This window comes from Stegodyphus dumicola, chromosome 6 (assembly GCF_044657685.1).
Source record: "Stegodyphus dumicola isolate Sdum_Otavi_A_Nest chromosome 6, ASM4465768v1".
Classification (NCBI taxonomy): Eukaryota; Metazoa; Arthropoda; class Arachnida; order Araneae; family Eresidae; genus Stegodyphus; species Stegodyphus dumicola.
Window position 1 is genome coordinate 174536099 of NC_140773.1, and position 25581 is coordinate 174561679.

Here is a 25581-nt window from a genome sequence, read left to right on the forward strand (position 1 = left end):
GGTATATTTGATTACTGGAAATTGGAAGAGTTTGATTAACTGGATTTAATTTAAAGACTGGTTTTTAAACTGTTTTGTGCCAGACATTGAACATTATTTTCATTAATCGTTTCACCAACTTATAATAAAACACAATCATATACTAAAATGTATTAAAAAGGTTTTAACTTATCTACTGTCTTGAAAAAATGCTATCCTTTACAACACTGTTATCTTTACAAACCTTTTAGTTAATATTTCAGTTCTACCATGACAATATTTCATTTATACAATTAAATACTTAATAATACTACTATAATCATCAATAATTCTAAATAAATAAATAATGGCAGATTTAAACAATATTTCAAATTATCCAACACTGAACTAAAAATATCAGTTTTCACATTTAGAATTCATACAATTATTACTTATCCACACCAAATGACAATAACTCATATATTTTACTTTAGAAGAAACCACCGTAAAACATTCTCAGAAATAATAAGAATAACTAGATTATTTTAATTAATTTCAGAAATAATCAGAAGTAATATCTATAATTTATCACAATATTAATGAAACTCAACTTTACAACTACATTTGTAAACTGCATATTCCATTACCTAGAAAAACTTGATAATTCGTGATAAATGGTTGCGAAGACACCAGCTTCACGATAACGTGATTTTATTTTACACTTACAAATAAATAAATAATAATAATTACAAAAAAAAAAAAAAAAAAAAAAAAAAACTGAGAGTTTTTAGATTTTAAATTACGTCCAAAAGGGTGTTTTTTTTAACATTTTGTGTGTTACTTTTATTTATTAAGTATCATACTTTTTGTTTCCACTTAAACCATAAAATTCAGTTCAACAGCAATGTCGCAAAATAATTTCTGATACAGAGACTCGCACGTTGGAGATAAAAAGGTCCCCACCCCCCGTAGATTATTGCCATTGCTCGCTTTTAAATCCTTGAGTTTGTTAATCAAAAATTCATTAACATTTTACAAAGTATGAAATCAATAATAAACCAAATTTCAAATTCGGGCTACCAGATGTCCATATTTGCAGTAGGATTACGTCATTCAAAATTGGATGGCTCTAAGTACTGTTATTTTATCCCAATATGAGAAATATACACACATTTGAGCAGATATTTCATTATTTAATTCCTTCAAATATAATATAGGGTGATAATATTGTGTGGCAACAGTTTAAAAAGTGAAACGGACATTAAGAGTGATTCAACACAAAACGAAAACAATAGTCCTTCAGGGACAAAGCCCCTTTGGACTAATAAGTAAATTTACATAGAACATCGGCAGAATATGCCAGTTCACGCAGACACTTCCACACCTCTCCTTTCTCAACTGCCGATTTTGGCGAAGTTCTTATACTGTGCTTCTGCGAAAAAGTCCACATTTGGTGAAATTCGCATACTTGGCTGTTCTATCCATTTTTTTAATCTTACACCCTCACCCCTTTTTTAAAATTATGCTTCCCATGTACATAGTGATCTGTTTTAACTTTCAAAAATATCAGAGAATTGCAGAGACTCAGCATCATGAAAGAATTTGCCATTGTCATTCTCCCCATTGACACAGCAATATGTTTTTACTTTTAAAAAAAAATTAGTTTGACACAGTTCCCACTGTTGTTTACCCATGTACACAGTGACTTATTGTCGCTTAAATATCATCAGAGAATTCAGCATCGGCATGCAAATTTTTATACGTAAAACTGATCATTTATGAAGTAATTTTTTTGTTTTCTACTGTTAGGCAAAATGCCATATTTCTGAAGAAAGGGATGCTATCTTTGTCAACAGCTGGCTTATGCTGCTGCATCAGCTGGCTGGGGTCAATTATAATTCCTTACAGAATAAAAAATAAGGAATGCAATACAACAAAAACGAACAGTACTGATGACCATTGCTCATCTGTGATGAAGAAAGTAATGAACTTTCATGAAGTGGGAAGTGGTGAACTGTGATGAAGAAAGGATAAGGGTGAACGTATTTAGTTATACAGGGTATCTATAATTAAACTTGAAATTTGTAGCAAAAATTATACAGCGAAAATTGCATAAAAATTGGGTAATGGCAGAATGAAATGATGGGAATTTTATCGAGGGAAAAAAATGGGTTTCAAAAACCACCCCTAGGTGGCATATCATAGCTTTATTGAGAGCATGTAAATAATCTACAAAAATTTACAAAACATGCTCGATATGATGTCCACCATTGTCTGCTACCATCTGGAAACGTAAAATCGCATGTTCAACTGTTGAAAGCAGCATGAACTGGAAAATGTTATGCACATGGCGTTCTATGCTTTCTTTAAGGTCGGATAGAGATGTTATGGGATCATGGTAGAATATGGCCCACAGCCAAAAGTCGCAAGGATTCAAGTCGTGGGATCTAGGAGGTCAAGCTGTAGGATGTTGCTGGCTGATGATTCTGTTGTCACCGAAATGGTGGAAGAGCCCTGTCCTTCATAAACACTGTGGTTGTATCACATCGCTTTGTCTGAAGAGCCATAATATAATAATGGAGCGTATCATTGACCGGTGACAGTGCACGTCACAGGCCCTGCAGCACTGTGCTCTTCGAAAAAAAAAACAGACCCACAATGAAGGTTACAGTAAAGGTGCACCAAACCGTTACACGCAAACAGTATAATGGAATTTGTAGGAATTGATGTGGGTTTGTAGCAGCCCAAATATGGCAACTATACATGTTAACCGCACCTTCCATGTGAAAGTGGGCTTCGTTGGTTCAAAAAAGTTTTCATGACCATTCATACTGGAGCTCAACTCGCACAAGAAACCGCAATGCAACAGTTTATAGGGATAGTAGTGCAAGACCTTTTGAAGAATCTTATGAACCGTGGAATGTGGTTGGTCAACAGATGCTACAATATGCCGAACTGCTGATGGTTTGCGATCTGTCTTCCTCTGCTTGCGTCGCTACATCTCCCACTACCTGTGCTGCAACACACTTTCGTCTCCTTCTTGGCTGAATCCCCAATGTTCCCGTCACTTCAAATTTCCTAATCATGCTTGTTAGTCCTTGACTAGTGAGTGGACCTTTTTGTAACTGCTTCAAAGACCGAAATGTCCGCAAAGCTTTGTTAGCAGTCTTTGTTTTGGTAAAACAATTTCACCAATAAAGCACGTTCCTGGAGAGTCAACATCATCTTCCTTGACTTGGAAGTGAGTATGACTGCAGTTCAACTCTCACATCTTTATAGGCTGCTGTGCGTGCACAGGGTTACGACATTTGCATGTGCCAATAGTTTACGTTGCACAACGCCATCTAGTGGTGGTTTTTGAAACTCATTGTTTTTTCTCTCAATAAAATTCCCGTATTTCATTCTGCCAACTCTTTCGCATCGAAGTCTCCCCAAATGCCCGAGGATTTGGTCATCGGCTGTACACCTGAAACGCCTGAATAATTTCCTACCTAGTGCTTTCCCCCCATCACGTTAGTGCATTACTCATTGCTTTCAGGTGTTGTTAAATGTCATGTCAATCATTCTTTTGAAGCTACTAAAAGTAGTTCTATTATTTTAATGCACCTTCTCTTTCCTTTGTTTACTATCAGTATTTAGCTTTTGATGCCCGAAGTTGCAATCCCGTCCCAAGGGGGAACTTCACACAGGGTGAAAGGTCCAAGAAAGAAGTTCTCGCTTTACTTTATTGTTAGCGCAATAGTATTCAATTTGTCATGGGAGAAGGAAAAGCATTCCAGGAGAAATTCTTAGACATGGGCGGTTTCAATGTTTGGGGAAAAGAGATTTTGCCCTCTCTCGACATGAAGGAGTTAACCTTGTTTCATGCAATTCTGCTGCATAGTTTTTGCTACAGATTGCTTGCGAATTTCAAGTTCAATTATGGACACCTTGTATATTCGACATTGTGTATATGCAATAGAATTCAAAACATATATTTGCTATGCTTTAAAGAATTTTATGTAATTAAAAAAAATAAAACAGTATGTGTAATCTCATTAGCTTTTGGAAAAGAATTTGGTACTTATGTATTATCCTGTCGACCAGCCAAGTAGCATGATTTGGCACCGATTATGGATGATCATATCCTTTAGAATTCTGCAGTAGTGATTGGCAATGGTTGCCAAAATTTCCGCCAGTGGTTGATGGGATAATACATACATTTCTTTTTTATATTAGTTTTAAATCTCGATGCAGTTTTATGTTTTTTTTTTTTTTTTTTTTTTGTTTTTTTGTTTTGTTGAATCTAGCAGTTGTACTATTCATATATACTCTAATAAGCAATAAGCTTTTAATTTTTAAATTAAAGTATGACATTCTTTTGTTTGAAAAGGAAATTTTTGTTTACAAACTGCAGGTGAATGTTATTCATATTATAATAGGATAATGAGCTAGAAATGACCTTGGCTTTAAGTTATAAATATTTATTATACTATATATTCTTGGGTAAAAGTATATTTATGGGTACCCCTTGGTGAAAATTGGTGATTTTTGGTGGTACATGGATACTGAGTTTGTGCAATTCTTTGACTTGTTATTTTGTCTTTGTGCAGAGGCGATTTTTAGCAATAATCTCCACTACACAAAGACAAAATAACAAGTCAAAGAATTGCACAAACTCGGTATCCATGTATACATTGACCTATTTTCACCTAAAAAAAAAAAAAAATTACAGAATTGCACAAACTAGGCATTGTGCACTCCCTTGACTTATCCATGTACACGTTGACCTATTTTCACTTAAAAAAAAAAAAAAAAAAAAAAAAAAAAAAACAGAATTGCACAAACTTCGAATTGTGCCTTCCCTTGACTTTGTCAATGTACACGTTGATATATTTTCACTTAAAAAGTCAAATGAGCAGCCAATTCTAGGTAAAAATATATTTAGGAAACATTCAACTATTCGGGTTACCATAAACGAAACAACAACTTTACGATAATACAAGGGATACCCTTCAGTTTAACCTATTCCTGTATATTACAATCACAAATTTTGCCACAGTTACGAAAGATATTAATTTATTACTTTGCTCAGGAATTATTTTCCTCTTTAGTCTATAATAGATTTTAATACACAAATTACCTTTTACATATCCAATGTAAAATAATTCAAACTTGGTATATATCTTGTTTGGACATGAAATTGTTTTTCTGATTTTGTCTTATTGTTTGCAACATGACTCGAGTTCTGGGAATCTAAACTGCACACACTACACTTGTTTGCCTCTTTTGAGACAATGCTGTGATTGCTGTGAGTGTTAGTATACCTATTGCTACTGTTCATTAAAGAACCTGTGCTAACTAACTATGAATTTTCAAGTAATTGTTTTCACATACATATTTTGTAAATTTATTAACAGTGAGATTTAGGAAAGTTAACGAGAAGAGTTAAAGCAATGAAGAAAATTGTGAGGATCATCATGGAGGTGAAAAAAGATATTGAAAAGTACAAAGATGGAATGCATATCTGTGACATGGTATTGTTAGGCTGAATATGATTGTGTCTATCATTGTGAAAAACAAAGACACTTTTAAATCGGCTAATGATGCAAAAAGGGTGAAATTGATTAACAAATATCAGACGTTAGAGCATGTTGAAAAATTGCTTTTGATTTGGATGGCAGAAAAAATATTTATCTACGTGTCATGTGCAGTGTTTCTTTTATATACAGTATATATGTCACTCACTCCATTTATATCTTCATATTGAACTTTGTTATAATAATAATAGGACTTTTTTCAACGATTAATTATTTTCCTTTTATTTCTTATTGCAAAAGTTTGTTTGGTATATTTCCAAGGATCTGGATCTAATTAATGACGTATACCGAGATACCTTTGTATAATGTAAATATAATAAATCTATATAAATAATCTTTCATATTATAGGTCGATATCGTAGTAGGTCCAGATCTCCATCACCTCGACGTCGAAGAAGCAGGTATGCTTTCAGATTTTCAGTAATTACTGATTTGTTACTTATATAGTTATTCAAATTAACCAAGTTAAAGAACTTTGTTATTCCAAGTTAATATTTGTTTCATAGATCGCCTATGCGCAGAAGGTCGAGATCTCGTTCATGGTCACCACCAAGGAGCCGAAGAAGTAGATCGGGATCAAGGTATGTAGATTAAAATGGAATCTGAAACATTTTACTTTATTAAAAAAAATGTAATCTTTAGTGTGATAGTTTGATTTTAGGTTCTGTTCTTAGAGTATTTTAATTGTAAATATCTGATTATGAAGTTTTGCCCATTTCAACATATTTTTGCCTTTTTATGTGTAATGATTATTATATAATTTTTAAAATCCTGAATCAAGGTTTAAATTCTTAAGAAACACTTTTATTAATAAATTTGTTATTTTGATATTGAAAATTTAAACAAACTTAATTGTTCATGAATGAATACTTTTTAACAAGAAATATTAACATTATTATTATTACATTAAAAAGTGCAAATATTTAAGGAAAACCTTTTTTTTTAACCTGTGTCTAATAGTACATAAAAACCATATTTGTAGCCTTACCATGAGCTAAAAAGAGTGCCAAGTATATGAAATCCTTTAAATATACTTTAGATACTTCCTAGATTTGAATTTTTTTCTGCTGTATATTTTTACCAGTTAATATTTAATAAATTTCAAGTAAAGAAAAAAATTTGGTAAATTCATTAAAGTATTATAATCTCAAAAAAATTCGGGTATAATATTTCAATGAATATATCCATTTTGAACGCTATTGAATTTAATATAATGATGTTTTTCCATGACATCTGTACGTAAGGCTAGAGTAAAGGTCTCTTTTTTCCAAAATCGAATCATAAAAGTGACTTAAAATGGATTCAAAAGATATTTTTCCTGTGTCGTTTATACGAACATGTATGTATCTTGCATAATTCGAAAACAAGTAGTCTCAGAACACTGAAATATTTTATATAGGATTGTTATAACATGTAGTTGTGCACCTCCCCTTTTTGGTTGCAGTCGGTGCACCACAAGCTTATGAAGCTTTAATTCATTTTCCCCTGATGCATACCTGCCAACTTTTATGAATTTTTCGTAATTTTTACGAAAATGCGTTTGTCTTTACGATTTTACGATCGTTTTCCTTTTTCAAGTGTTTTTAGTGATTTTTGTCAAAATTTTAGAATTTTTCGCCAATTCAGCGATTTTTGCCAATTGCATCGTGTTTTACCGCCAACTACCGACTACTTCGAATCCAGTAACCTGCGGTTTCTCCCAACTCGCGACTTAACCACCAATCCAATGCACTGAACTTGTTTCTCCCACTCTTTTCTTTGTGGGTGCCAGATTATTTTTTTTGCGTTCGCTTCAGCAGCAAGGGAATTATTTAACTCGGACTCAGCAAGCGTGGATTGTCGCATTGTTTTTTTTTTTTTTTGTTTGTTTGCACGTGCTACAAATTTTCTTAATACGTCATTGTTACGAAATGAGTTCAAAAAAACCGTATTCTCAATATTTTCGGCCTGCCTACAAAGCCGAATTTCCAACAATTAAAGAATCCTTCAAAGGAAATAACTATGCATTTTGCAACGTGTGCGTGTGTGACTTCATAATAAGTCACGGTGGAAGAAGCGACATTGTGAAGCATGTTAAGTCTAAAAAGCATGAATTTAATGCTTCGGCTTCGACAACGTCAAAGAAAATGGATGATTTTTTTTCAAATTCGGCTATGAATTCGGAGGCCGATGTCATTTTGGCAGAGTGTTTGTTTACTGCATTCCTCATCGAACACAACGTGCCGCTAAGCGCTGCCGATCACGCCGGTCAACTTTTCAGACGGATGTTTCCCGACTCCAAGATTGCTCAGAAATATGCTTCTGCTCGCACGAAAACATCTTCTATTGTGAACGAAATTGCTTGCGATGCACAAAGTAAAATGATAGCTGCACTCCAGAATTCAGCATTTTCGCTGTCAATCGATGGCAGCAACGACAGCGATTGGAAGCTTTACCCCATCGTTGTCACATATTTCTGTGATGTTTCTAATGAAATGAAAACTCATCTTTTGCGTCTACCATTGTTAAATGGAGATGCTACGGGGGAAAATATTGCCTCCTTGGTAATTAATGAGTTGAAACAACTTAACATCCCAATATCAAACTGCATTTCATTTGGTGCAGATAATGCTCATGTCATAGTGGGTAACAAAAAGGCCTGTCCTCTGTCCTCAAAAAAGAACAAAATGAATTAATTGTTATTGGATGCCCATGCCACTTAATTAATTTGGCAGCAGAAAAAGCTGCAGCTGCTTTACCATTAAAAATTGACCAGCTTCTGATTGATGTGTTTTTCTATCTGGAAAGAAAACCTAAAGAATTTCCAAGAACTGTGCTCTGGTGAAATGAGAAAAATTCTGAAACATGTATGCACGAGATGCTAAGAAGGTTTATTGAACAGTGGGATGCATTGCTAAAATATTTCCACGAAGAGACCAAAACAAAACCACACATCCCATCAAATTTGTCGGCATATAAGAATCGAAAACCAACTTTGCTTCTAATCAAAATGCTTTAAAAGGAAAAAGCCAACACACAGAATCAAACCCTTTAAAAAGAAAATGCTTAGAAAACTCCTCAAAGGTCAACTTTGTTAAAGAAGTTTAAGGGAAGAAGAAACAGTCTTCTATTAGCCGGGAGGAAAGGGTTTTCTATCTTCTTTCTTCGGATTTGAACAAAGCATATTGTAGTTTTGTGTTAAGTACCATTAAGATTTTTGAAAGTGTAAATACCCTTCTACAATCAGCTTTGCCAAAATCTCCCCTGCTTATCCAAATTCTTAATGATCTTTTGAAAGAACTTTATACTAAGTTTGTAAAACCATCAGTTGTGAAAAACAGTGTGTTGATTCGTGTTGCTTATAATAGTTTGGCAAATCAAAAGGATGACAATGATCTTATAATTGGAAATCAAACCAGGGAACTTGTAAATTCTTTGAAAGATCATGAGAAAAAAGAATTTTTTCAATGTGTTAGAAAGTACTTTTCCTCAGCCTGTGATTACATTGTAAGGATGTTTCCTTTGCAAAATGAAGTTCTTTTAAATGCTGAAGTGGCAAATTTGAAAATTCATCTTTTGAAAAGATTCTTTTTTTTTATTGATAAATTTCCATTTTTGTTAACAATTAAAGAAAATGACAGGAAATTTTCCAAAGAATTTTTGGCTAAAGCCAAAAAATGCACTCTAAATTCATTGCAATAATATTTTTGTGTAATATTAAGTTCTTGTTTTATGTTTCCTAATAAATTTTTTAGTTACTACTTAATTGAGATTTACTAATGTAAGTACAATTTTCTTTTTTCTATTCGTATAAATTGTTATTTTTTAATATCAAAGTTTGATATTAATTCTTCGTGTTCTTTTGAATTTTGGAGAAATCTTCTGATTTTTTATCTTTAGAGGTTGGCAGGTATGCTGATGAGTTCTGAATTTGAGTTTCAATGAAAGGAGATTAATTTTTATTTGTATATTTTCTCTTTCGCATTTTTATTTTTCGAGTTTGTTCTACTATGTATTCTTTCTTTAATTGGATTTGTTTTGATATTGTGTTAAACCTCTTATACATGTTTGCACATATTGTATTACACAGGAATTGTCTTACTCTTATCCCAATTTAACCTTTGCGGTTGTATGTCCACTCTCCGCCACCAAAGCCTTTTTACCGTTCCGGTCGTATGTCTGCTCTCAGCCACTACAGCAAAGAACTATACGAATCGTATACCGTGTGCATTGATGTATCAGTTTACACTTTTCCTATATGAACCTCAATGCCTAAAGAACCTATTCATGAACCAACACAGTGCTCCATCGATTGGAGATGACGTAATCTAATTTAAACAAAAGTTGTGACCCAGCGCTCGCCATGCAAGACGCAGTGGCGAGTCAGTCGTCTTTTGAACGTAATGAATTCGACAACGTTCGATGATACCTTGTAGAAATCCAGAGAATATTTTATAAATTGTATTTAACAGTAATTAGACATTCTCTCTTCTTAAAATATTCCAAAATAATTCCCCAAAATTCAGCTAGAAGAGAGAACAGGACATCTATGCCACATTTTATGTTAAACATATCACTAGATTAGTGTATTGAATAAAGATATATCTAAAGTTCACAAAAGATTTACTAAATCTTGTTTATCCATCGTAAACTTGCGTGTTATGTATCCCTGCTCTATCGACGGAAATTAATTCCGACCAGTACAATACCCATCTCCAAATTTAGTCTGACCGCAAAGAGTTAATAATAAATTTAGATGCTTTAAGTTTATTCTACTTCAATCTTGCAGCTATAGCGCAGAACGGGTTTAAACAGGGTTGCCACGCTACCTGGAAAACCAGAAAAAGTCAGGGAATTCGAAAATTGACCAAAAAATTCAGGGAAAAGTCAGGGAATTTAAATATTTTAGTCAAAATCTGGAAAAGTCAGGCGATCCCCTCCCAAAAAGGTGAGTTTTGTGCTGACGTTGGAAACAATCACTTTATTGGCGAATTGTGTATCGCGTGAGCATCGTTCGGGCAGCTGGCATAGAGCCAATTTTCGCAGCTCCCTTTAGATTGTCTTTTAGAAAGGCAAAGCAAGTTTCCAGTAACCTCGAGAATCGCATGCGCATGTTGAACTAAACAAAATACTTATTCTCGTATAAAACAAAATCGGTTCAATACTAATATACGGTACAATGGGAGTTAAAATCAAAGAATATGTATTTTTAAGAAGGAAGATTTCTCTGCAACAGAAGTGGCTCCGTTCCAACGTAGAGGGAAACAGCTGCATATACGCGAAATATCTGTCGCCAAAGCTCGAAGCCGGTGTCGAAGTTCAAAGGTGTGGTGTATGGTGTATTTAATTATGGCAAAGCACACTAGGGCTATCTGCCTAAGAGGAGGGATGCCTTCGTGGAGGACTTTCTAACGAAATTCAAAGGTCACGTTATCAAGAGTTCATAAAATGAATATCGTTTAAAATTTCTTTAAACATTAAAACAAAAGAAAATATTTTTTCACGCAAGTAAATTAATTAATGGATTAGTTATTTTGAGAAAAAACTATGAAAATCCGTGTTTAAATAATTGCAAAATATCAAAAAAGAAATGTTTAGTCAAAGAATGTTTCTTCTTAACACGTGTTCCTCAATTTCCTGTACACATCGCGAAGGGGGAAATTCTGGCCACCAGATTCCGTCACCAAATCCCTTGGTGAATTTTTCCTCCGCTTTCTAGTGGCGTATAATAAATAGCATTACATCTATGGAACTTTTCCTTCTTTACACAGATGTTCTTTGGTTAGGTTTTTTGTTTCCATGTATTTATTCTGTTTTAACTTCCATGTACGGTACTCACGGGATTTGGCAACATTACGATGAGCAGTAAACGTGTTATTTTGGTGTTGGCGACAATTTTCAAAATTGTGCCAAGGCCTTACCGTATATTAAGATTTTACCACAAAATCTTTTAAACCTTTTTAATAATTGCCTTATTTGTCATTTTCTAATAAAATAAAAAAATACTAATCTAGGCTAACCATTAAATATAACTAACTATATTCGCTAAAATATCATTGATTATTCTAATTCAATTTTTAATTATCTTTATTTTTATATTATTCGGATCATTTAATGTTGCTTCTTCCCTCTAAATTTGTTTAATATTAGTAAATAATACTTTCAAATTTCAGGAAATTTTCTCTGGCATAATCTTGAAATTAATTCTAGCAGTAGTAGCATACCATCACGAAATTCAATGCACATATTTTTTGCTTATGTATGCTGCTAAATAAATGTAAAATATCTGAATTTATTTAAAAATATCATTAAATATATTTCTTTCGTTTAGCTGCAAAATGTCTGCAAAAAATGATTTTTTAAAATCCAGATTAAGCAGATTCTAATCTCAATCTTCAGTGGAGAAAACAACTTTTATAGTTAAAATAGTAATCCTTTGGGGATTAATTATATATATAAGTCATTATGGCAAATTGTGTTTTCAAGTAATACCATAATTTTCTTCTTAGCACAGCCAAAATGCATTACGCGGATAAACTGGAATTTTCTTAAAATATACCTGGAAAAGTCAGGGAATTTCATTCTCCTGTTTGAGTGGCATCCCTGTTTAAAATTTTTTTAAATTCTAATATTTATTATTATTATATATATATATATACATATACACCTACTCTGTTACTCAGCTCAGTGAGCTCAGTTTTTTTTTTTTTTTTAAATTTTATATGTTCGTAAATTGTGCATTATTTGCTTTATAATCTTTTATTATAAAATCAGTGAATTATGTTGTTCTTATCTTCCAGTTAAGGTTTTCATGCCTTTATTTAATCTTCATACAATAGTTGTAGAATTGTCAACAGCTTAAAAGTTATTTAAGTGCGGCTAAGCCTAATTTTGCTTTTCCCACAGCAGCCATATTTGCTTACATTTGAAACTTGGCAGAATAGTGAACTCAGTTTGTGCACCTTCAGTGTCTTTTTGCTGAATGGGACCAAAAGTAAACTTTCAGTTTTGTGCACCGAAATGCCTGCTGGCCGAATTCCTTCTTTTTGTGTAGAAACTCTAATTTTAATTGTAAAAATTGTTTTAACTGTATTTAGTGTTTTATGTTTTTATATATTTTTCAATTTTTAATGAAGATATTTTGAGGTTTCATGTATTTTTGTTTTGCCATAAAGTGAGAACTGAATTAATTGAATGAGAAATTTATCTCTAGTAAAATTCAAGGAAATAAGCTTAAATTAAATGCAACAAAAAAGGCGTATAATTTAATATTCTGCACAAGGAGTCATGGGGTCCGCATCAGATTTTTTCTTTTATGTTGCTCTCTATGGAGCATTTCTGTTGGCTTCAGTGATAATTGAAAATGTATTTAACAGTATTCAGTTCATAAACTTCATAATAACAATATAGCACTTAACAGATTATTGAGTTGACTTCCTCTGTTATGTAAAAGAAACATGCCTGAAATTAAATAAATTTTACTTCAAATTGCTATTTTTTCCTTTAAAATTTATGCCTGTTCAAGTTTCAGTTTGCTTAATTTTATCATATAGGGTGTTTGAAAAAAAAATTTTTTTTTGAACTATAACAACAATAATAATAATAATAAAGGTTTCAGATTTTAAATTACATGCAACGGGGCGTTTTTTTAACGTTTTGTGTGTTACCTTAATTTATTAAATATCATGTTCTTTGCACTTAAACCATAAAATTCAATTCAACAGCAATATTGCAAAATAATTTTAAAATGAGCATATCTTTAGAATTTCGGATTCAGTCTCGCGCGCTGGAGATAAAAATGTTTTTTTCTGTACAATGTTGCGATTGCTCGTTATGAAATCCTTGAGTTTGTTAATCAAAAACTTGTTAAAAGTTTTACAAAATATGAAATCTATAATAAAACAAATTTTAAATTTGGGCTTCCAGATGCCCATATTCGCAGGAGGATTACAATATTCAAAATCCAATGGCTCTAGGTACCATTGTTTTATGACAATGTGAGAAACATACATACATTTATGGAACTTCATTATTTAATTAATTTAAATATAATACAGGGTGATAATATTTGGTGGCAACAATTTGAAAAGTGAAACTATACTTGCAGTGAATCAAAAAAATCGCTGAATGGCAAAACGAAATTAATAGTCCTTCTGGGCAAATTGCCCTTTGGACTAAAAAAATCTGTTATGGAAGAATTTTCAATTCTGTCAATTTAAAATATATATATATATATATATTTATTGTAGGAAAATAGCCAATTTAATAATGATACTTTATGTATTTCTAGGGGACGTGAAAGCACTAAAGATGCTCCCAAAAGAGCTGTTTCAAAATTTCTGATGGAAAGAACACCAATAACAGGTATTTTATTATGAAATCTTTAAAAATTTTGCAACTATTTTAAATTTTTGTTTGTTTAAATGTACACAGTGTCCACAAGAGTCCTTATGTTGCCTTTATTTTTGCAAAATTTGGTCTCAAACAAGTTATTTCTAATGATAAAAATGTTTTAAATGATGTAGATTAATTTTTTCATATTTTTAAATTAAAAAAAATAATTTTATATAAAATATGAAATCTTAACTTTTTGTACATCTCTCTGATCTGTATACTTATTTAGGAAAATTCTGTATTCTTTATAAAAAATAAAACACAAAAGGTTTGATTTCATGTGACAAAAGTTGACCAATGTATTTAATTTCAGAATTAACTGATGTCATTTTGTATTTGCATTAAAGGGGTTAGTTAATAAATAAATTGAAATAAGTCAAGGTTCCCCCCCCTTTTAAATGTCATTCAGTGAATTCTTTTGTGATTTACTACAATCTTTAATTTATAATTTTGTTGCATTTATATGCTGAAAGAAATTTTATACAAGTAATTTATGTGTTTTAAAGTATTAATATACATTATTAATATTGTAATGAAGTTTTATTCTTTTAGAGGAGGGGTAGCCATCCTTTTTTGGGAAGAGTGCCGCTATCTAAAAGAAAAAATAGTTATGTGTGCCACTTCCAATTTTGCCAACATATAAAAAAAATGTAAAAAAGTGGGTATTGTTCTGTTATCAAGATTGGATTCAGAAGTGTATGTATATATGCACATGTGTATGTTTGTATGTGCACACACAGATACATATGTACATACATATATACACGTACATGAACACATCCATCCTTGCATACATATATTTCTGGACCTGATCCGGATAACAGAACAGTACCCAAACATGTTATTTATAGGCTGATTATGGGATTTTTATGCAAATAGCACCTTTGTTTATGTAAGTCTGAGCAGTGGACATTTAAAAAATAATATAATAAAAAAGGTACAAACTAGGGTTTTATTGTTAATAAGCATTTCTAAAGGTACAGTCAGTTAGGTTATGTATAAAATAAAAAAATACTTTTAAATATTCGTTACTTAATTAATGTGGTTTTTGAATATGTTTTTTTACGAAGTCATCTACATTAGGATTAGTTAGTTCTTGAAGATGCTTACAAAATTAGGTGTTTTAGGTACATTTCAATATTTTGATTTTATTATGTTCATAATAAAACACAGTTGTTCACAAACATGTTGATCCAAAACTTGGAACAATATCTGACAGTCAGATTGTGTAAATTTGGAAAATTGCTTGTTAAATCAAATTTCTAAAATTCAATATAATTTGGATCAATTTCAGTTAAAATAAGTTCCATATATTTTAGTGTAGTATGCTGCTGTAGGTCAATAATTTTCATTTCATTTGGGTAAAAATTGACACCTTGCAGAGAAACTAAATTTTTATACTTATTCAAATGTGTTTGTGTATCTATTGACAGAGTTGATACAAGCAATATTATTATTATGTCAAATATTTAAATTTTTCAATAAGTCACGTATGCCTGCCACGGGTTGGCCATCCCTATTTTAGAGTTATAATCTAGTAACTAAAAATTTATTAAACTACAAATATTTTTTATTAATTCAAAAAATGATATTTGTTAGCTGTATACCAAAACTAGAGTGCCAGTGTTTTGAAAACATTACTGATGAACATGTATCACAATAATCTGCCCAGCACTTAATTTTAACATCAGAAACCTTTTTCTAAACCAGTATTTTATTTTCAGTTATGTATAAACGCATGCATTTCGCTCTTCAATTCATGTATGGCCCCTGAATATGATCTCCAAATTTAATGTCAAATATCTTGGTCGGTTTTTGTCAAACTTTTTTACAATCAGTACAAAATTTCCCTAAATACAAATATAAAGACTGGAGGTAATTTATACAAAATTGATTTGGCCCCTTTTCAAATTTTGCTTACATATGCTGTCTTAGAAGAAAAGAAAAATTCAAGATAAATTAATATTTAATGTTTGAGAAATGCATAAAATGACTATAAATATATTTCTAAAATTTAAAATATAAAAAATCAAATCAAAATTTTTAGGTAAAAATTTAACAAATCAATAAAAATAATTTGTCTTCCACTTCATGTCAAGTCCATTTACCTTGGGATTATTTACCCCCACTTAGGGGGGCAGTACATATTCAAAGTAATCAAACACAGCTTGACTAGTTTATGTCACTGAATATGTACTGCCCCTTTTAGACAGATTTAAAAATTAATTTTGGGTAAAATAAACAGACTTGAAATGAAGTGGAAGATAAATTATTTTTCTATTGATTTGTTAAAGAAAAAAAAAATCTGTAATTAATTTTTATCATGAATATAACACACTTACATTTAAAATAATTAAACTTCTTTATTTTAAAAAATAAATTAGGTTACTAAACAAAGAAGTTGAATAACACGAAAGAGACAGGTATTTTTGCCTATGATCGCACATTTTAAGATTTATATCTCAATTGATTTTTTTTTTAATATTTTGAATTGTAGAAATATATTTATAGTCATCTTTATGTAATGCATTGCTCAAATTAAACTTTTATTATAATTTATATTCAATTTTCTTTTTCTTCTGGGACAGCATATGTAAGCAAAATTTGAAAATCTGCCATTTCTTTAAATTTAAAAATACCAAAACATGAATCTGTATTATTTAAAACATTTTTGTTACTGAAAGTATATGTCTGTGATGAATGGTTTTGAAAATAAAGGCCGTGTAAGGACTTTTATAGACAGGATGTATGTTTATCATGTTGATTCATATAAAGTAGCTTGTAAATATGTGTATTCTAGATAAAGATCTTGAAGGAAAGACTGAAGAAGAAAAGGAAATGATCAAATTAATGGGTTTTGGAAATTTTGACACAACTAAGGTAATAATTATTTTTGGATGTTAAGTATTAATTACTGAAAAATGATGTGCTGTGTAAGCTTTCAAAGTTTTTTAGTTTATATTTAATTAGAACATTTTTCAGGGCAAACACGTACCAGGAAATGTAGCATATGGCGTCCATGTTATACAAAAAAGAAAATACAGGTTAGTGAAATAATTTTGTTATTATTAAAATTTATTAAGGAGGAAAAATAAGATTTAATGTTGCATTTTTCTCTTGTAGGCAGTACATGAACAGGAAAGGTGGTTTCAACAGACCTTTGGATTTTGTTGCTTAATTTTTATGTGAATGCAATTGGAAAAAAATTGTAAATTATGCTTTTTGTGTATTAAAATTGTCAGTTGCTATTATTTTTTGTAAACCATTTAGAAATATTTAAATGTTCCATTTTTTTTTATCTTGAAGAATGTTTTCTTGATATATATTAAGCTAGAAAATGTAATTGGGTTATGGAAAAATATCCATGCTTTAATGGCTCTTTTTTGGTAAGGGACTTGCTTATATTAGATGTGATTAAATACAGTAATGGCTTCCCGTAATTAATGTAAATATTTAGAAATTTTATTACTTGGATCTTGGGATAAACCTGTAAAGACAAAATATATAAGCAAGTATATCTGCAGTAAAATATGAGCATTTTTATATTTATGTAAGAAAAGAACTTTGCATAAAAATTCATTTTACTTCAAAGTGCAGTTAAAGAAATCAGATTATTGCTGGAATGCTTAAATTATATCAGAGAAATGATTTCAAAATTTTCTTTTTAGTTTTAGAAAAGCAGTGAAAATGCTTCAGTGAGAGTTAAGTTACATTATTTTGTCCTTCATATTTATGCACATACTTTAATTATAAATACTTGTAAAGAATTATTTTGAAGTTTAAGAAGAAATTGCATACTTTTTCAATGGAAATCATTCCAATATTTACTTCTGCTTATTACATATATGTTAAAACCTACATTAACTTTCATTTCACATTTTAAGCTGTTTTAAAGAAATTGCTTCATTAAATATGAATACTCTTCTGTTATCAGGTCCAGATTCAGAAATGCATGCATGGATGGATGTGTTTGTATGTATGTGTGTATACGTATGCACATATATAACACATTTCTTAATCCGGTCCCGGTAACAGATGGGTAACAAGTCCTTTTACGAATAAAGTTCCAAATTCTAATATCAATCTTTTTAATATACACGACTTGTCCTGAAAATAAATTTTTGAAGAAGGGGTGGGGAGGTATTTCATGAAAGAAACATATTTGTATTCTCACTATTTTATTTTAATTTTTTTCACATAGTTATATTGATTGTTAGTCTTTTCCAGCATCTTCTTTAAGGCTAACTGTTAGATTGAAAACTAACTGTAAATAAAAGAGAAAAAAGCATGTGAAAAACAATGCACTTGCATATAAAAAATTCTCTTTGAAATTAATTAAATACATAAAAATACTGTAAAGAAGTAATCTGAAATTGCAACTGATTCTGGTTATTATTTATTTGGGAGAAGTTATATGTACCCTTTATTATACAGTAAACCTAGTCTATAAAATTGCCAGTATGAGGGACAGTGCTATTTAATTGCAATAGTAAATGTACCAAAGAAATGTTTCATTGCAAATCTTTTTTTTAAATCTTAAAAAGTTATAATAAGCTTTTAAGGAATCAGGAAATATATTAAATTTCCATAATAATAATGAAGATAGTTCACTTTCTGAATTAAGTGTTAGCTCAGATATTTACTTAATCAAATGAGACTGTCCTGTGCACAGATTCTTCCGACTATAAAGTTTTTCCTTTCATGCTTAATGCATAAATTAAATTATTGAAACACTCTTTCAAATTTGTAATTTTTAAGAGCACTGTATCAAAAACTTCATAAATAATAATCACACACTTGAAAAGATTACCATACTGGTATTACCATTTTTAAATTGCAATATATGTAAAGATATATGCCTGGATGTATGTAAAGATCATTTTTAACATACTTCAGTGATGTTAAAGTGAGAAGGAAAACAACAAATATAAAATATACAAAGACATACTGATAAGATGGTTAACTATACTGGTTGTGATACATATGAATCACTACTTCAATAAATATTGAATTACAAAAAAAAAAAAAAAAAAAAAAAAAAAAAAACCTGTTGGAAGAGTTGCAAGTTGATGCAAATTTTTATCAGAAAATATCTATCAGGCCTATATAAACCCCTAAATATCTTAGTAGAATCTTGTAGAGAAGATTAATCATGCAGTGTGTCATCACTCTTCAAAAGCAAGTTTAGTAGAATATTTTTTATTTTCATAAACTCAGAGCCAAAGATGCCTTGAAGCACCCCACATAGAGCTGAATTATTAAATTACCATAGTATTCAACAATTACTCTGCCAATTTCCATTATATGTTAATCAAAATATGTCTCCAGATATCTGTAAAGTAATATGTGGCAACATTCTGCAAGATTAGTTAATCTTTTTTCATTTACAAAAAATACCTAATCTAACTGTACTGCTGGCTATTCTTTGTATTCTTCATACCATCGCTATGCTGTGATGGTTAGAGGAACACAGCACAGAACACTACGAGCCAAACATCCACTTTTATGGAGTTGTTTGGCCATAGTTAAACTACAATATAGATCCCTTGCTATTTCTTATGCAGTTAGTTTGCTATAGCTTATTATCAGTCTTTCTGGCCTGAAAAACTAGCAGTAACCACTGGTATTTGTTCCTAATTGACCAAAACCAACCCTCTGAATTTCTATAACTGATTTTGAAAAGCCATCTACACTATAATACAAACACTAGAGCACAAACTGAATTTGTTGACACACTCCTCAGGCTATATGCCCCTCTTTCAGCTCCCGCATTATTTTACATGTGAAATCGCATTTCTTTGTAACCATTTCAGTATTTACATACAGAGCTGCCCAAATGGGATAATGGTTAACGACATTGACTACCATAATGAAGGGCTCAGGCTTGACTCCTGGAGAGGGCATGGATGTTTGTACATGTACAATGTCTGTGTGGCAAGAGTGCATTTAAAATATATGGTGAGCCGAAATCCTGTCAAGGTTGGTGGGGATACTTGGACTGCACCCCCAGGGTATTCTCCCTCTGAATTCCCTCCAGGACAGAAACTTAGCACTTAGAAAGGCATGGTGATACCTAACATGCCTACTGTTGACACTTAAAAAACCATTACACAGTTCAAGGTTATCTGGGGGGGGGTTCCAATGCTTAAAATAGTATTAGTTTTATTATTTAATAATAATAAAGTCATTAATATGTAAACAAAATTACATGTTGCAGACATCCTATTACATTTTTTAATGTTCTGGGAAGGAGGGACTAGTAACCTGTTTAAACAATGAAAGATTTGTAGTCAGTTTCATTAAATAAGAACACTGGATCACAAAGCCCTGAACTTCAGCAATATTTTGTCACTGTCTCAACAAACTATGCCTCGGATGATGAACAATATCTTAAATTATGAACACTTGTATCATCAACATATGACAAAGGTATTTTGAGGTAACCTGTGACACATAATTAACATTTGGATCTCTCAGAATATCATTTTAATATTTTGTGTTGCTTTATTAACGTTAACAAAGTCTTACAGAACCAATAATGTGGCCAGATTGGTTTCCAGCCACAGAAAGCTTTGCTTCATAACAGCCTTGCTTCATAACCTCTACGTCTACAGAATGAAACTTAGTAAATATTTGTAATAATCATGCTAACCAATAGAAAATTTAGCAATTTCTTTCAGAATGAAATTTAGAGAATATTTTTTATGATCTTCACAATTCCAAAATCTGAATAATAGCCATATTTCCGTTAAAAGTTCTATGGTTTTCAAACTGCCATCAGCTTTTTTATTTGAAGTAATAATCTTACACTAACATTTTGGATTATGCTAACTTTAAATTACATATTTTAGAATTACTGAAAGAAGCACTTCCAGACAAAATGTAACTAATTACATTCAAAATTTGTAAAAATTATGTAATAAAAGAATTCATATAATTAATTTAAATAAAATGTTAGAATTACTTGCAATGATATGTTTGATAATCTTATTTCAGATAATCAGGATGAAAATGTAACAGTCTTAGTTTGTGGCAGTTAACTAGAATCTATGTTATTTCAGATTATGATACAATTTATTTTTTCAGAGTGCAGCAGCTGGATAAGGAAGATTTAATAAGAATGCCTCAATTTACAAAGATCTTTTACAGCATACTCCTGATTAAATGGGTAACATTGGGGAAAATTTCCATGGTTAACTTGAAATCACAGTTAATCTGACAGCAGTTTAAAAAAAAAGAAAAGAGGAATAATTTGTGTTATAATTACCAGAAAAATAATAACAACAACTTACCTGTATTTGCAAGCAGTTTAATCTGAAGAATAAGTTCATGTGGTTGCTTAAATTAAACCTATATTCAAAACAATAACACCAAAACAAAAATTTTTTTTAATAGCTATTAATCTTGTATTCTGATAGGAGTCGGTGAGAGACAGAAGATCCAAATTGTTTATACATTCTAGGATTATGTCCAGTTAAATTATACATTGCTGTGGATAAAAACAGTTTTTAGATACTGTGATATCATGTATCACTGTTGTTATCTCACATATTTCCTTTTTACATTTCCTGCAGAGATTTTAATGTTAGCAAATTTTGAAAATTTTTATTACATAATAAACTCCAGGTGGCAGCAGTAACTTTAAAATGAAAATCTCAATCATTTTCTTTAATGAAATTTGCAAAAGATATGAGTTAATTTATTAATATATAAAGTTACTTTTTTTAACATCAAATATTGCACATTTTTTTTTTTTAAAGAGGGAATAAATTTGTTGTTTTTCTAAGAAACTCCAAAATAGCAGTATACCGTTACTAGCTAGACAAACAAATATACACATATTTTTTAAAAAAGTGTTGCCACATTACATATTTTATCTTAAAACAATTTAGAGTATTAGAGTGTCATATTACAGAAAATGAAGAGAAACTCACTTTTTCAGATGTTGAATCTGGATCCACACTAAAGAAACCCAACCTTTCAAACTGAAATTTATCATGAACCTTTGCTTCTTTTACTGATGTATCAACAAAGGCACTACTAATGCACTGAAGTGATTTCTGCAAAAAGTACATTTTTAATCAGTATTGTTACAGTCAAACTACTGTTAATCAGTAATGTAATCAAAGAAAATAAATAAGAATACCTAATTTATCTTATTAAAATCTCTATACATTGTGCATGATGCAAGTTCATATTTTTTATACAAGGACTGTTGACACTTAAAAAACCATTACACAGTTCAAGGTTATCTGGGGGGGGGAGTTCCAATGCTTAAAATAGTATTAGTTTTATTATTTAATAATAATAAAGTCATTAATATGTACACAAAATTACATGTTGCAGACATCCTATTACATTTTTTAATGTTCTGGGAAGGAGGGACTAGTAACCTGTTTAAACAATGAAAGATTTGTAGTCAGTTTCATTAAATAAGAACACTGGATCACAAAGCCCTGAACTTCAGCAATATTTTGTCACTGTCTCAACAAACTATGCCTCGGATGATGAACAATATCTTAAATTATGAACACTTATATCATCAACATATGACAAAGGTATTTTGAGGTAACCTGTGACACATAATTAACATTCGGATGTCTCAGAATATCATTTTAATATTTTGTGTTGCTTTATTAACGTTAACAAAGTCTTACAGAACCATGAATGTGGCCAGATTGGTTTCCAGCCACAGAAAGCTTTGAGATTTTGAGTACTTACGTCCTTTGTGTTACCTAGAACCATGGAAATGAGTTCACAAACTCGGAAGCAGTAACAACAAAAAAAGGGGGGGGGAAATGTCTTCAGAAGAGTATAATGTTGCACTGTCTTCGCAGGCCGCCTCACTGAGAAATGATTCAAACTTCATAATTATAAATATTTTAATATTATACTTTATTATTATTTTAATATTATATTTAAACTTCATAATTATAAATAATTAAATATTATAAATATTTATTCACACACAAAACACTAGGACACTAGAATTATGCTACTAATAATTGAAATAAGTACATTTGTTAATGCAAGTTAACTTCATTTTGCTGTCTGCTCCCATGAGCCTTCTCCTTATCTATGACCTCTCACTAGGTCTTCCTCCTGGAAACTAAACTTTTGGCACCTCTCAGATTGAGAGTTGGTGCCCTGTATGCATCTTGTTGGTTTACATCACAAAGAGTAGGATGAAATAAAAATTATCCTAATTCTCTTATCTACGAAAGTCGTGCATAATGAGGTAAAGTACAGTGTTTCAATGCAATGGTATCACCCTGATAAAGCAGTTACCAAGCTATAGCTAAGCATTTTCGATGACCATATATGTCTTACTTCAGAAACATTTTAAAACAAACAAATCAGGTAACAACAAATCACAAAACATTTTGAATGAAACAGAGACCCAGTAAGTTTCAAGTAGAGCTGAGTGGCACTTAGAGGTGAGTGTGTGTGTGTGTGCGTGATTATGGCAAAGGCTCGAGGGCTATCTGCCAAAGAGGAGGGATGCCTTCGTGGAGGACTTTCTGATGGAAACTGGCTCGTATACATGTTACACATGGGGAAAACCACGAAAACGCCCATGCAGCCAGCCCGCTCGCGGGATTCGAACCTCGGACCGAACTACCAGTGTTCAGCGACTTTACCGCTCGGCCGCTGGTGGGCCGCACTTAGAGGTGAAGAAAGATCCTAAAGACAGTTTTATGGATAGGAATTTCATATTTAAACATCATCATCTTCTTTCCATCCACTCTTGTACAGTATACATACTAATATATAAAAGACTTATATGATAATATTTAAATATCAAATGTAAAAATTAAGATAATAAAATACCTTATTACAATCAGTTATAAATCCTCCAGGAACTTCCTTTGGGTCTTCTGGGTTTTTATGTTTAAATCTAAAAGCATTAAAAATGTTTTGAAAACTATAAAATATTTAAAAAATTTGCAAAATTACATCAGAAGCATTCACTACTCAAACAGCTTATAATTCATCATAATATGAAATAAAAGTTAACAGCATGAGATTCTTTTACTATTGAAATTCATTATGATAAGATATAGCAGTGCATTATGATAAGATATCTTATCATAATATATAATATAGATTTGTGAAACACTAAAGACTACAGAGCTTTGAAGTGGAATTGAACCGAAAAAATATCAGTTTATTTCAGTTTGATGTATCTTCAGTTATTTTGTTACTGTAACCAACTTATCAATATTTTCTAATTTAACATCAACCATAAAATTATCATCATTACATATACATTTCTTATAGATTTCCTCTTTTGATATTCGCTAGTACTTTTCTGTTTCAGTTTCGTGTGAAACTACTTGTAGAAGGCAGATTTAATTCAGTTGAATGAACTACAATTATAGATGATTTTTTAAGAAAAATATCAGTCTAAGTTATATTTTTCGCATCTCAGCATGCAATCATCCACAGATGTTTGTATAGACTTTAGACAGGCAAATCAGCTGATCAGCAGGAAGTATCCAGTGCAGTGCCACCCTAACAAAGAAAGGGATTGTGGTGTAAGCATAATAATATGTCAAGAGACGTAAAAATTCTAATGACAGTTGGTATTAATTCATGGAAAGTAAGTATAATGGTCAACTGGATGTAAAGAATAAATTAAAAATTAAGTGTAACTCTCAACCGGCTTTCTATTCTTTTGTTTTGCGCCCGTAGCGGCCACCTTTTTCGTAAAGTCCTCAGATATTGAATTATTGATAGCGTAAGTACTTGTGTATTAATTTTTAAAATCTTTAGCAGAAAGTAATTTAAATTATTATTTTACAGACAGTAAATGGGTGAAATTTAAATTAATCACTGATACCTAACAGAAGCAACTTTGAAACTACCAAGTGGAGAAATAACTTTAAGTGATTTTTACGGAATTTGGACCCATTGCAAAATAAAGTAACCAAATTAAAAAAATTTCTTTGCAGATGTTTTTGTATAATCAGTTATCTAACAGAGAAGCATTGTTAATAGAAAGTGATATTTAGTAGGAGCAGTTTGTTTGGACCTGCATTAGCAAATTTTGCTTTCCATGTCTCAAAAAGTACAGGCTGTGCAACATTTAAAGAATATTTGGAACAAATGACAATTTTTGAAAAAATGCATTTCAATCGTAAATGAGGAAACACAATCTTCTACTGAAAGTTATGAAAATGAAGCCGATTTAGAGACTTTTAAGAAGTAAAGAATTGGCAATAAAAACACATAATCCTCTATTTCTACTGAGATTGACATTGAATCCATTTGAAATAATTTTGACAATGTAACATAACTCGATAAAAAACATAATATTTTAAATTTCTGGGAAGAGAATAAAATTACTATCCACACTTGTATAAGATTTCAATGGTGGTTTTGGCAGCTCCAGCTACACAAATTAGCGCTGAAAGGATGTTTTCAGGTTTGAAATTTATTCTCTGAGACAACAGAAGTAATCGCAGTGAAACCACGCCAGAAGATATATTAATAATTAAAGGCAACTTTCATATGTTAAATAAATAAAAATGTTTTTTACATAATTATTGTAAGGCCAAGTGCACCATTTGTCAAATGTAATTTTGATAATGTAGTGCATATTGGCTGTGCTGAGAGTTAAATTAATTATGGTACCACTAAAAAACACAAAAATTTTCCAATTACATAG

The 25581-nt window shown here is 31.1% G+C and overlaps 2 protein-coding genes across 3 annotated transcripts in view; one reads left to right on the forward strand and one right to left on the reverse strand.

Moving 5' to 3' along the window:
* ytr (U4/U6.U5 small nuclear ribonucleoprotein 27 kDa protein yantar) overlaps window positions 1-17161 on the forward strand; it is a 30924-nt gene extending 13763 nt beyond the window's left edge. The window contains exons 4-9 of the mRNA XM_035351986.2: window positions 5887-5938; window positions 6044-6118; window positions 13807-13880; window positions 16711-16790; window positions 16893-16954; window positions 17034-17161. Coding sequence (XP_035207877.1) covers window positions 5887-5938; window positions 6044-6118; window positions 13807-13880; window positions 16711-16790; window positions 16893-16954; window positions 17034-17088 — 398 coding nt within the window. The 3' untranslated portion in view covers window positions 17089-17161. The remainder of the gene's footprint in view (window positions 1-5886; window positions 5939-6043; window positions 6119-13806; window positions 13881-16710; window positions 16791-16892; window positions 16955-17033) is intronic.
* Window positions 17162-18071: 910 nt separating this feature from the next.
* Window positions 18072-25581, reverse strand: part of GlnRS (Glutaminyl-tRNA synthetase) — a 60235-nt gene continuing 52725 nt past the window's right edge. For both annotated transcript variants that reach the window (XM_085819178.1, XM_085819177.1), the window contains exons 17-19: window positions 23742-23808; window positions 21845-21970; window positions 18072-18174 (exon numbers count right to left, since the gene is read on the reverse strand). In XM_085819178.1, coding sequence (XP_085675304.1) covers window positions 18124-18174; window positions 21845-21970; window positions 23742-23808 — 244 coding nt within the window. In that variant the 3' untranslated portion in view covers window positions 18072-18123. The remainder of the gene's footprint in view (window positions 18175-21844; window positions 21971-23741; window positions 23809-25581) is intronic.